This window comes from Aphidius gifuensis, linkage group LG1, assembly GCF_014905175.1.
Source record: "Aphidius gifuensis isolate YNYX2018 linkage group LG1, ASM1490517v1, whole genome shotgun sequence".
Classification (NCBI taxonomy): Eukaryota; Metazoa; Arthropoda; class Insecta; order Hymenoptera; family Braconidae; genus Aphidius; species Aphidius gifuensis.
Window position 1 is genome coordinate 1,201,236 of NC_057788.1, and position 14,093 is coordinate 1,215,328.

The window sequence follows — 14,093 nt, forward strand, 5'->3', positions numbered from 1 at the left end:
AAAATATCATTGAAATGTTGTCTAGTTTTATTGGCTAATTGTATTTTTAAATATTTTAAATCATCCAGACCATGAAAACTATCTGGGTCTATTAAAACTGAGGCTGAATTAATTTCTAAATTTTCTAATTTTTTAAAATTTGAAAAAACAAGTGGTTCAATATGCAATTCAACATCAGCAGCCAAATTAAGTTGTAAAGTTTTAATTGTTGCAAATGATGATATATTTTCGAATGCCTTATTTTGTAAGATGTTAACTTTTTTATTTGTTATTTCAATTTTATCTGAATACGTTTTAAAAATTGAATCTTTTTCGTGAAATACTGTCCAATCACCTGTCTCACAAGTTAAGGTAAACCCCATAGAAGTTGCGTAATAATAATTTGTCTTTGAATAAACAAATGTTGTATGTATTATTAATATTAAATTAATTACTAATATACCCAGAATATTAGAATTATTATTCATCGCGGATACACATATATTTTTGATGCACTTATTTAAAATGATATCATGAGTTTAAAGCGACTGTGGAGTTAAAATATTCTTTTTAATTGTCAACCTTTATCACACAGATAACTTATCACATTTGAAAAATAATTTAATGTAATGAATAATTTCATAATTTTTCATAATCTTTGTCTCGTTTGGTATGTGATAAAAAAAAAATGAAATGATACTCTGTTCTTTCAATTAAATAAAATATTAAAACGTTCGCTTCATTTTAAATATATATGTGCATCTTATCATTCCTGTGCTTATCTTATCAATCAAATATATACAAAAGCTCAAAAAGAAATTAATCTTTATCTATGACGTATGTCATTATTTAAATAAAATTATTTATATAAAATTAACTCTTTTAATGAATAAAAACTGCCTGTGAGAAGTGGCGACATACAACTTGACTATGTATATAATTATAAAACAAAAAAGCACATGATAATAAATTTTCTTTCTATTATCAAATAAAAAATGACAAGAGTAAAGGGAATAGACGACTACCACTATAATGTTTAGAAGATCAATGACATTGCAGTTGTTTTTATTATAAAAACAAAAAAAAAGAGAGAAGATAAATTTTTTAATGTAAAAATTATACGATGGATAATTTGATTATTCTATATTTAATTAAAATAATAATTAAAAAATTAATAATTATGTAACATTATGTTTTTTGTTTATTTATTTATTTATTTATTTATTTTTCGAGTATTTTAGTGATATTGTAGGTAATAATTATATGAAAGTGATGTTTCATGTTATTTAACCCAATCGTGGTATTAATAAACTTTTTGGAAGACACATTAATGGACATACTTCACATGATGCCATTGTTATTATTTTTGACTCGATTAAACAATACATATTGAAAAAAATTATATTTTTGAAATTGACAGTAGTCGATGAAGATATACCCCAAGCTTCTTTAACTTTGTGCATATCATTATTACCGTATAAAAATAAATTTTGAATGTGACAACCTTCAAATGCACCAGTTTCAATTAGACTAATATTATTGTACGTCAAATCTAATTGACTGGATTTAATACCGTCAAAAGTATCTTTTCCAATAGTTGTAAGTTCATTGTTACTGAGATTGTAGAAATTCAAATTTTTATTATCATATAACATAAATGCCTCGTCGTCAATATCCTCAATTTCATTGTTGTTCAATAAAAGTACAATGAGATTATTGAGATAATTAAATACATTCATTGCAATAAATGTTATTTTGTTGAATGACAAGTTTATATATTTTACATTAACAAGTAAATTCAATGCACCAGCTTGAATTGTCATCAGATTTGTCTTGGTTATTGTCAATAATTCAATTTGAGGCATACAAACAAATGAATTTTCTGGTAATTCATCAATTTCACCATTTACATAACGAATATCCGTTATTGCAGTATTTGATATATATTTGGAATAAACATTTCGACAAATACCAACAGTTTTATTACCAACGATTTCCAGGGTCTTTAGACTTTTAAGATTTATCAATACTTGACTGAGATATTGAACAGTTTCTATGACTTGAATTTTTAAATACTTGAGAGATTTTAGCTTATCAAATAAATTGCTTGTCAATGTTATTGCTCCAACATTCAGAATCAAATCTTCCAAGTTTATCAAACTCTCAAATGATTCAGGATAAATCATAAATTTATATTTTTCAGTATAATGTATTTCTAATACTTTAAAATAGGCATTTATGTTTGAATTTTGAAATGCATTTCTACCAATTGACGATATTCCAGATAATTCGAGTTTAGTACTTGGTAATGGAAAATCCGGTGAAAAAGCATGTATTATAACATTGACTGATGATAAGGAATTTAATTTTGTACAAATCCTCAATATACCTTGAATAATACAACCAGATTGTATTTTGGATTCATCGACATTCCAAGCAATATAATTTTCATTGATTTTATCATTATTTTCTACGTATAGACTATCAAGATCCATATTTTTAAATGCACCAGTTTCAATAGATGTTAATTCATTATTCGATAAATCCAACTGTTTACATTTAGCACCATAAAATGTATATCTATTTATGAATGTCAACTCATTGTAACTCAAATCTAAAATTGACAATGTTTGCCTTTGAAATGCTTTATCATCAATCTTGTTAATTTTATTATTTCTGAGTACAAGTGAATTTAAGTTTATTAATTTTCGAAAAACATTTCGCTCAATATGTGTCAATTTATTTGATGACAATGTTAAACTTTTGAGCTTTTCAAGTCCATTAAATGCTTCATTCTCAATAATTTCAAGGCTGCCATTACTCATATCAAGATTTTCAAGTTTATTTAAACAAGAAAAAATTGATGGCCGTAAATTTTTAACTGTACCAATTGCATAACGAAGATAAACAATATTCAAATCATAATTTTCACATGTCTCATGGCAAATGTCATTTGAACTATGATGAGTTATTAGCAAGCTATTTAATTCTAAAATATTTGAAAATAATTCACACGATTTGATATTGAATGATTTCGAAATTTCATTTATAGAAACTTCGAGTGATAATAAAGATTTTAGCTCATGAAAAATAGATGTTGTAAACCCAATTGGCTCAGTTTTAAGTTTTAGAACTTTCAAATTTGGCAATCCCGCAAATGAATCTTTATTGATAATAAATTTTTCTCCTGTAGATGAAATTATTAAACTTGTAATTTGTAAATTGTCAAATGCATTATTATTAATTGACGTTATTTCGTTATCGTTGATTTCAAGTGTCTGTGGTTGCCATAAATTAACAACAAGTGATTCGACTAAATTTAATGACTGAAAAGTTTTACAAATTTTAAAATACTGATGCACACTGTAATAACAAGTGTTTGAATTTCTTAAATCATTCGATTTTTTTAATGTTATTTCTATTCGAGTATTATCATTTGGATTTATTGCATTGTCAATAGATGTGTTAAATATATATACCATTGTAGAATTACAATCAAAACACCACAATGCAGAATTGTAAGTCAATAGCTCATTTTTAAAAAAATAAAGTGTATCAATATGTGAATAATTAAATGCTCCATCGGCGACAAATAAAATTTCACTATGTGTAAAATCAATAACACTACACTGAATTTTTTGAAACGTTCTATGTCTAATATATTCCAACGAATTATAACTCATATTTAGCAATGATAATTTTTTATTTTCAATAACCAATGCTCTATTATCAATTTTATTTATTGAATTATTACTTAAATCAATTATATCCAAGCTTTTTATATTAAATACATTTACCGGTATGTGAGTCAGTTTAACATTTGATATCAATGAAAGTGTTTTTAAATTTTCTAAACCATCAAATGCACCAGGCATAATAATAGTTAAATCACTCTCAGTGATGGTAAGTTGTTGAAGATTTTTTAAACATATAAATGATTCACGAATTAATTTTTTAATGTAACCACCAGTATATTGAAGTTGTATTATGTTGAGATAATTATTTCCTTTTTTTATATTACAAATATCTGCATTGTAATGATTTAAAAATTCCAATTTATTTAAATTAAAATGTTTCATTAAAACATCATCAAGATATTTCATTGTTTTATTGGCTATTTGTATTTTCAAGTATTTTAAATTATTCAGTCCATAAAAAATATCTGCGTCTAGTAAAACTAAGGCTGAATTAATTTCCAAATTTTCCAAGCTTTTAAAATTTGAAAAAACAAGTGGTTCAATATGCAATTCAACATTAGCCAAATTAAGTTGTAAAGTTTTGATTGATGATGATGATATATTTTTAAATGCATTATTATGAAAAACGTTAACTTTTTTATTTGTTATCTCATGTTTATTTGAATACATTTTAAAAATTGAGTCTTTTTCTTGAAATGCTGTCCAATCACCTGACTCACAATTTCCGTAGGATCCCGTAACAGTTGAGTAACAATAAATTGTCTTTGAAAATACAAATGATTTATCTATTATTAATATTAAATTAATTAATATACCCAGAATAATAATATTATTCATCGTAGATATTTTTTCTCAAAGCACTGATTTTAAATAACACCAACAATTCAAATTTACTGCACGACAATTTTTTTCAATTATCCACTTGTATTTATGTAGGTAACCAACGGCATCTCAAGAATGATTTATTCAGTCTTCACATTTTTATTACCAGTTCGTTTTACATAAAAAAAGGGTCATGGATATGTTCTTAATTTTTTTTTATTATTATTAAATATTTGGTTTATTTTACATACATGTATTTTTTTGTAAATTTCTTTATTTTATATCACGTTTAACAGCTTAATTATCATACAATGAATTTTTTCATATTAATTTATATAATTTTTATAATGTTATAAAAACAGTGAGATGCGATAAGCAATTATACTTGCCAAGTGAATCTTCATTTACGACGTATATCATTAATTAAATAAAATTATCTATATAGAATCAAAATTATTTTACATTTATATTTTTATTTTATCAAAATATACTCTCTCCGATGTATTTTTTGGCAGATTATAAATCCTCCTGATTTTATATTTGTAATTACTTTTGTTAAAATTTTCAAGGCAATAAATGACGTCTTTAACAATTGACATAATTTTTTTTTTTTATTTATTTTTATTATTTACAATTTTACAATGTTATTTTAGAATAAAAAATACATCAATTTTATCGACAGCTAGACACATATTTATTACCGTAATTACTGCAAACTTTTTGATTACATAAGTAAAGAAAAATAAAAATAAAAAATTCACCTATTTAAATGGTTTATTTTTATATTTAAAAATTTATTAATATCATTTTATTTATAAATTTACACTCTTATATATAGTATATTTTAAAAATAAATTTATATTTTTCAAACAAATATAAATTTATCATAAAAAATCCATTTAATTTTAAATATTATCAATCCTCTCCTCTAATCTTATCCTCGAGGCAAATTTAAAAATAGTTTATTATTTTTCCTCACCTGTTGAATCACAGAAAAAAAAAATCCTGTTGTCATTTTTTTTTATCAGCAGTCCATTAACAGTGTCACGCGTTTCAGCTTGTCAGCATATTATTTTTTTTTTTTCGCCATCTTAAATACTAAAGCATTATTAAACTAATATTTCAACTTGAAAAAATAAAAATTAAATAACTTATTTAACGACCTGCAAGTGTAATAAAAATAAAAAAACAAGTATCAATATATCTGTGAATATTTAAACAATAAAATATGGGCAACATCATGGCAAAAGGTAGATAAAATAAAAAAATAAAAATACTTATTATTATAAAAATTTAAAACTGTTATATAAACCTAAACAAAAATAAATTTTATTTTCAATAAAATGCAAAATAAAATTACCTTTTTATATGCTAATTTTTTAAAATTTATTTATTTTTTTTTTTTCCATTAGTTTTTCATAATTTACGTGAAATAATTGATGAAATATTTTTCACAAATTCCATTGAAATTGAATCATCAAATGGTCCAACAATTCAAGAAATATTAAACACAAAAATAAATAAAAAATCATCAAGTATGTCAATATTTTATTTAAACGAAGGTCATCATTATTTAAAAACATCAAATAAAAATGATTTGCTAAAAGCCATTGAAAATTATACAAAAAGTATCATTTATGCTAAACCAGATAGTCAAGAATCTCAACATGCATATGCAGCTCGTAGTGTTGCATTATTTAACATAAGATTAATAAGTGAAAGTTTAAAAGACATAAATAATATATCACTAAACAATTATCCAAATTATTTAAAATCCGAATTATTCTATGGCAAAGCAATGTGTTGTCAAATATTATATCCAAATAATTACAAATTAATAAACGATGCATTTGATGAGTCGGAAAAATGGATAAAATATATGAAACAAAATCATCATGAAAAAATGTTTAATAAAATAATTAAACAAAAAAATGCTGAGCTAATTGATAGGCGTCAATTTGAAGATAAAAAAAAATTTAAGATATCATCAAAATTAAAATGTAAAATAAATGATTTACCATATTATTCAGATAATATTGAAATAAATTATTCAAGAAGCTTTGGTAAATATTTATTGGCTAAAAAAAATGTAAATAAAAATGAGCTGCTAATTGTTGATTATAAAAAATCATATGTTGAAATTATTCATCAATGTAATGTGTTTAAATATTGTTGGAATTGTGGAGTTAAAACATATTCAAGTATACCATGCTTTAATTGTACAAGTGTTATTTATTGTTCAATTAAATGTCGCGAAATTGGATGGAATGAATATCATGATATTGAGTGTCGTTTACTACTTGCAATTTGTGATTTAAATATTGATATTAATGATTATTTATTTATGACACTTAGATTGACAATAAAAGCACTGAGAGAATTTAATTATTCATTTTATTTATTGAAAAAAAATATTCAACATGTTGTTGATAATATTGAAAGTAAATATTAATATTTATTTGCCCTGGTAGAAATATTTCTCCGACTTTTCTCCAACTTTTCTCCGTCATTTCTCCACCTTTTTTACGAAAATGACTCATGGTTGGAGAAATGGCGGACAAATTTCTCCAACCAAAAATTTACTCCAACTTTTTTCCAACTTCTTTCCAACTTTTCTCCAACCATGAGTCATTTTGGTAAAAAGGTGGAGAAAGTTGGAAAAAAGGCGGAGAAAGTTGGAAAAAGTTGGAGAAATATTTCTACCAGGGTGTATTTATAAATTATTTATTTATTTAATTTTTAGCTTATTTTTTGTTTATTTACAGATATAGATATTGATAAACTTGATCCAGATAAATTTACCAGTGTTTTTATATTGTCAAGTTATTTTGATGATGCTGGTAAATATTCAAAGTTTTCTGATGTTACTAAACAAATGGCAAGTTTATTAACAACAACGACAAATTTATTGGAACGTAGTGAAGATGAAAATGTTGAAAATTCAATGACATTTGATGAAAAATATATATTTTTGATTGAATTGTTACATATTTGTTTGAGAATATCAGAATGTAGTAGCGTATCGATTGGTAATGTTGATGATAAATTATCAATGATTGTACCGGCGATTAATTTAACGTCATCAAATTTACAAGAAAATAATGATAAAATTAGAAAAATTGGAATTATGACAAGTGTAGCAATTAAGGAAGGTCAAAAGATAAAAACAAGTGAGCATTGTCTTGCTAAAATTTGGTGAAAATAAATTTAAAAAAAAAGATATTAAAAACATATAATGCTATAAATATGTGTATGATTACTTATTTATTATTTACATATATTTTTTTAGCAGATAAAAATTCAGATTGATAGAATGAAAAATTTCAAAAAATAGATTAAATATTAGAAAAAATATATATATGTGAATATTGAATATTATTTTTAATATTGATAAATTATTGAGTTTATTTTTTTTTATAATTTTTCATAATTAAATTCGTAAACAATTATTACTTGAAACTATATAATAAAATTAAGAAAAAAAAAAACATACATATAATACATATTTATATTGGTTATATGAAAGTTGTTTTTTTTTTTTTTGCTTAACCCAATCGTGGTATTATTAGATTTTTTGGAAGACACATAGCTGGACATACTTCACATGGTAGTGTTTCCTTCATTTTTGACTTGGCTAAACAATACATATTGAAATGTATTACACTATCAATATGGACAGTGGTAGATGCAAAAAAACGCAAAGATTTAATTGTATCGTGAAGAATATTATTACCATATAAAAATAAGTTTTGAATGTGACAACCTTCAAATGCACCAGTTTCAATTAGACTAATATTATTGTACGTCAAATCTAATTGACTGGATTTAATACCATCAAAAGTATCTTTTCCAATAGTTGTAAGTTCATTGTGACTGAGATTGTAGAGATTCAAATTTTTATTATCATATAACATAAATGCCTCGTCGTCAATATCCTCAATTTCATTGTTGTTCAATAAAAGTACAATGAGATTATTGAGATAATTAAATACATTCATTGCAATAAATGTTATTTTGTTGAATGACAAGTTTATATATTTTACATTAACAAGTAAATTTAATGCACCAGCTTTAATTGTCATCAGGTTTGTCTCGGTTATTGTCAATATTTCAATTTGAGGCATACAAACAAATGAATTTTCTGGTAATTCATCAATTTCACCATTTACATAACGAATATCCGTTATTGAATTTGATATATATTTGGAATAAACATTTTGACAAATACCAATAGTTTTATTACCAATAATTTCCAGGGTCCTTAGACTTTTGAGATTTATCAATACTTGACTGAGATATTGAATAGTTTCTATGACTTGAATTTTTAAATACTTGAGTGATTTTAACTTTTCAAATAAATTGCTTGTCAATGTTATTGCTCCAACATTTAATATCAAATCTTCCAAGTTTATCAAACCCTCAAATGATTCAGGATAAATTATAAATTCATGTTTTTCAGTATAATGTATCTCTAATACTTTAAAATAGACATTGATGTTTGAATTGTTAAATGCATTTCTACCAATTGACGATATACCAGATAATTCGAGTTTGCTACTTGGTAATGGAAATTCTGGTGAAAAATCATGTATTATCACGTCAACTGATGATAAGGAATTTAATTTTGTACAAATCTGTAATATACCTTGAATAATACAATCTCTTTGTATTTTCGATTCGTCGACATTCCAAGCAATAAAATTTTCAATAAGTTTATCGTTATTCCCCACGTATAGACTGTCAAGATTTATATTTTTAAATGCACCAGATTCAATAGATGTTAATTTGTTGTTTGATAAATCCAACCGTTTGCATTTAGCACCATAAAGTGTATATTTACTTATAAATTTCAACTCATTGTAACTCAAATCTAAAGTTGATAATATTTGTTTATCAAATGCTTTATCATCAATGCTGTTAATTTTATTATTTCTCAGTATAAGTGAATTTAGATTTATTAATTTTTCAAAAATATTTCGACCAATATGTGTCAATTTATTCGATGACAATGTTAAACTTTTGAGTTTCTCAAGCCCAATAAATGCTCCAGTTGCAATAATTTCAAGGCTGCCATCACTTATATCAAGATTTTCAAGTTTATTTAAACACGAAAAAACTAATGGCCGTAAATTTCTAACTGTACCAATCGCATAACGAAGATAAACAATATTCAAATTATTATTATTATTACATGTCTCATGACAAATATCAATTGTATTATGATGAGATATTATAAAACTTTTTAATTTCGTAAGATTTGACAATAATTGGCAGGATCGCATACTAAAAGATATCCAAAATCCATTAAATGATAGTTCAAGTGATTTTAAAAATTTTAGATGATGAAAAACAGATGTTGTAAACAGAATTGAATTAGTTGTCAGTTTCAGGACTCTTAGATTTGGCAATCCTGCGAAAGAATCCTTACTAAGAGTTAAATTTTCTTCTGTAGATGAAATTATTAAAGTTGTTATTTGTAAATTGTCAAATGCATTATCATCGATTGATGTTATTTCATTGTCATTGATATGAAGCAACTTAGGTTGCCATAAATCAACAACAAGTGACCTGACTGAACTTAATGACATTAAATCAGATGTTTTACAAATTTCAAAATACTGATTACCACTGTAATAACATGTTTTTGATTTTTCAAAACCGATTGATTTATTAGCCGTTATATTTGTTTGTGTATTATTAATATTTTTATTATTTGGATTTATTGCAGTGTCAATTAACCTGTCAAATATATATACTATGGTGGACTTACAGTTAAGGCACCACAATGCATAATTATAAGTCAATAGCTCATTGTTGAAGAAATAAAGTGTATCAATATGTGAATCATTGAATGCTCCATCTGCAACAAATACAATTTTACTTTGTGTAAAATCAATAACACTACATTGAATTTTCAAAAAAGTTCTGTGTTCTATATACTCCAATGAATTGTAACTCAAATTCAATAATAATAATTTATTATTTTCAATTGCCAATGCTCCATCATCAATTTTTTTTATCGAATTTTTACTCAAATCAATAATATCCAAACTTTTAATATCAAATACATTCGAAGGTATGTGAGTCAATTTAGCATTTGATATTAATGAAATTGTTTTCAAATTTTCTAAACCCTTAAATGCACCAGGCATAATAAAAGTTAAATCACTCTCAGTGATGGTAAGTTGTCGAAGATTTTTTAAACATATAAATGATTCACGAATTAATTTTTTAATGTAACCACCAGTATATTGAAGTTGTATTATGTTGAGATAATTATTTCCTTTTTTTATATTACAAATATCTGCATTGTAATGATTTAAAAACTCCAATTTATTTAAATTAAAATGTTTCATTAAAACATCATCAAGATATTTCGTTGTTTTATTGGCAATTTGTATTTTTAAATATTTTAAATTATTTAGTCCATAAAAACTATCTGAGTCTAGTAAAACTGAGGCTGAATTAATTTCCAAATTTTCCAATTTTTCTAAATTCAACAAAGCAAGTCGTTCAATATACAATTCTACATTACCCAAATCAAGTTGTAAAGTTGTAATTGATGACGATGACATATTTTTGAATGCATCATTTTGAAATCTATTAACTTTTCCATTAGTTATGTCAATTTTATTTGGATAAGTTTTTATAAATGAATCTTTTTCATTGAAAAGTCTCGAAAAATTACTGCTTTCACTATTAGTTCTTTCCGAAAATACAAATGACTTCTTTATTAATATTAAATTAATTAATATACCAAGAATAATAATATTATTCATCGTTCAATACACTGAATTGAGCTTGAACCGAATGCGAAGATACAATATTTTTTTAATTGTCAACTTCTTCTTATATATACCAATCGCATCCCAAAAATTATTATATTCTTTATAATTTTTCATAATCTTGTCCTCGTTTTTTATATGATAAAAAAAGTTTATGGAATTATATTGTATTTATTTTAAATATTCATAATTATTCGTTTTATTCTACATATGTATTTACTTGCTGGTAGACTTTTTTATCAAATATATATTTACGTAGGCTTACTTATCACCTAATTAATTTCACGAAATTTCATTTCATTTGTCAAGCATTATTTAATTTTTATCAAACTAACAACAGTAAGATTCCATGAGCAAATATTCTCGTGTCGCTAAAAAAAAAAAAATGAATTCGAAACAAAGCTTTTAATTTCTGTCTACAACCTATATTATTATCTAAATAAAATTATTTAAAAAATTATCAAAAAATACATACTTATACTTTTTTATTTTATTTAAATATTGGCTGCCTTGTTTTATCTTCAACCAATGATAAAACAAAGCACCAACTTTACATTTGTCAATTTCAAATATTTTTATAATTTAAAAATTTATGTATATAAATTAAAAAAAGAAAAAACAAAAAAATCGAATTAATGAATATATAAAATTATTTAAAAGAAAAACTACATTGTTGCTTGGTTATTAGTTGTTTTTTTTTTACCAGATGAAAACATCATTTGTCGATAAGCTTCACGATAAAGTTTACCAGTAAAAAAAAATATAATTGGATTTGTAAATACATGAGTCCAATAAATACTTTCACCAATGACATTTACTTTTGGATAATCACGATTATCATCAAATACAGCAAGTAATGGCTTTGGCAAATAACATATTAAAAGACAGATAAATATTACCAACATTATTTTAAACATTGACAAATCATTAACTTCATTTTCTTGACCATTAGATTCTTTTGTTGAATCATTAAAACGTACTTTTTTATATATTAAAAGAAATGTTATTGATGTAACTGTAAATGGTATTATAAAACTTGCCAAAGTACTAATCAATCTAATATCATGTCCATCTTTACGTAGCATTGTGCAAATTAAACTCTTTGAACTTTGACCCACTTTTCCATAAAGTTCAGTAAATGCCATGGCAAATATAAAAAATGGTATTATCCAAATGAATGCTATCATTATTTTGACATTTCTTGATGTGTAAATTTTTCCATAAATTTCTGGTTTACATATTAAAATATACCTGGAAAAAATAAACAATGGAAAAAAAAATTTTAAATTTAAATTTAAAATAAATACCTGTTGATTGTAACAGTCATAATACCAAACCAACTTGAAAAAATATCAATAGTGTACAATAGTACATATATTTTACAAAGTACATCACCGAATATCCAGTATTTAAAATGATAAAAAATTACCTTCATTGGTAAATTTATTGATGAAAAAATTAAATTGGAAATACATACATTTATGATAAATAATGTTGTTGCATTTGTTCGTAGATTTTTTTGTCTAGTAAATGCAATTATAGTTAATAAATTTGCTGAAAAATAAAATATAAATAGGATAAATTTTTTACTTTTCTTGATAATAATTTTGTTTTACATACCAAGTACTCCAAGGACACTGTACAATCCTGCAATAGTCATTGCATAATTAGCAACAAAACCATCAACATCTGTTACATTTCTTAAAGTTGTAATATTCATTTTGAAAAAAAAAAAAAAAAATTAGATTGTCGTTGACTGCTGTCAACGGAATAAATACAAAAAAGTAAATGACGACCTGACAACTACAATTTTAAAAGACTATACAAAATTGATGATTTTTTTTTTTTTTTTATTTAAATAATTATTATTATTTTGTTAATTTTATTGGTGATAGTTTGAAATTGGTCATCGACAAAGCACGATAAGGATTTATCAAAAAAGTTAAAAATATAATCATATTTGTTGGAAAAAAAAAATGAAAAAAAATAACCAATTTTAAATAAAAATTTTTTATCATTTTGTTTAGGAGAAAAAAAAAATACATTCATTAAAATTACATTTATTGATTTCAAATTGATTGAATTAATTTTTTTATTTTGATGATTTTTAATTTGAATAATATTTATGAATAAAAATAATAAAATTTTGATCAAAAATAGCAAAAATTTAATTACATTATTAAAATTACTAAGATGAAATTAAATTTAAAAAATATTTTATGACGATTAAATTTCCTTTTCACTATGTATATTTAACTGAATAAAAAAAAAAAGATCCATCTACACATTTTAAAAAAGTATAAAATACATAATTATTTATTTAACTGATGTGTGTCTTTTACCAAATGAAAACATGATTTGACGATATGATTCTCGATAAAGTTTACCAGTAAAAAAAAATATAATTGGATTTGTAAATACATGAGCCCAAAAAAAAATTTCACAAATAATACGTAGATTTGATTTTTGATAATTATCATCAAGAATCATTAACAATGGCAATGGTAAATAACATATCAAAAGACAAATAAATATTGTCAACATTATTTTAACAATTGCTAAATTTGTTTGAATACTTTCAGTGTCATTGTCACTCAATTCAGTTGTATTTTGATTTTTAAAATTGACTTTTTTGTATATTAAAAAAAAAGTAATAACAATAACAACTGATGGAATTATAAAACCAACAACCAAATGGGTTTTTTTTGCATCTATTGCATTGTTTTCTGAAATTGTGCAAATTAAAGTATCTGGATCTTGATCAAGTTTTCCCAAAACTTCAACGAGTGCAAGAAATGCTTGAAACAAT

The 14,093-nt window shown here is 23.8% G+C and overlaps 2 protein-coding genes across 2 annotated transcripts; both read right to left on the reverse strand.

The window, feature by feature from the left end:
- Positions 1–8,044: 8,044 nt before the first annotated feature.
- LOC122847809 (toll-like receptor Tollo) lies at positions 8,045–11,367 on the reverse strand. Its single transcript, XM_044145665.1, has 5 exons — positions 11,359–11,367; positions 10,798–11,227; positions 8,543–10,359; positions 8,233–8,434; positions 8,045–8,133 (listed from the first exon to the last, which is right to left on the reverse strand). Exons 1-5 carry the CDS (start codon positions 11,365–11,367, stop codon positions 8,045–8,047), a joined length of 2,547 nt encoding a protein of 848 aa, XP_044001600.1.
- A 582-nt stretch (positions 11,368–11,949) lies between these two features.
- Positions 11,950–13,004, reverse strand: LOC122847810 (protein trapped in endoderm-1-like). Its single transcript, XM_044145666.1, has 2 exons — positions 12,905–13,004; positions 11,950–12,512 (listed from the first exon to the last, which is right to left on the reverse strand). The coding sequence occupies exons 1-2, from the start codon at positions 13,002–13,004 to the stop codon at positions 11,950–11,952; spliced, it is 663 nt and encodes a 220-aa protein (XP_044001601.1).
- Positions 13,005–14,093: the final 1,089 nt, after the last annotated feature.

Excerpts from the sequence above, each read along its gene's own strand:
- LOC122847809 (XM_044145665.1), bottom strand. Across the intron at positions 10,360-10,797 it reads TCATTACAATGCAGATATTT|ATGGAGCATTCAATGATTCA; the intron begins GTAATATAAAAA and ends TATTTGTTGCAG. Across the intron at positions 8,134-8,232 it reads TCAAAACTTATTTTTATATG|CCAAGTCAAAAATGAAGGAA; the intron begins GTAATAATATTC and ends TGTATTGTTTAG.
- LOC122847810 (XM_044145666.1), bottom strand. The coding sequence starts at position 13,004 with ATGAATATTACAACTTTAAGAAATGTAACAGATGTTGATGGTTTTGTT. Across the intron at positions 12,513-12,904 it reads CAGTGTCCTTGGAGTACTTG|AAATTTATGGAAAAATTTAC; the intron begins GTATGTAAAACA and ends TATGTAAACCAG.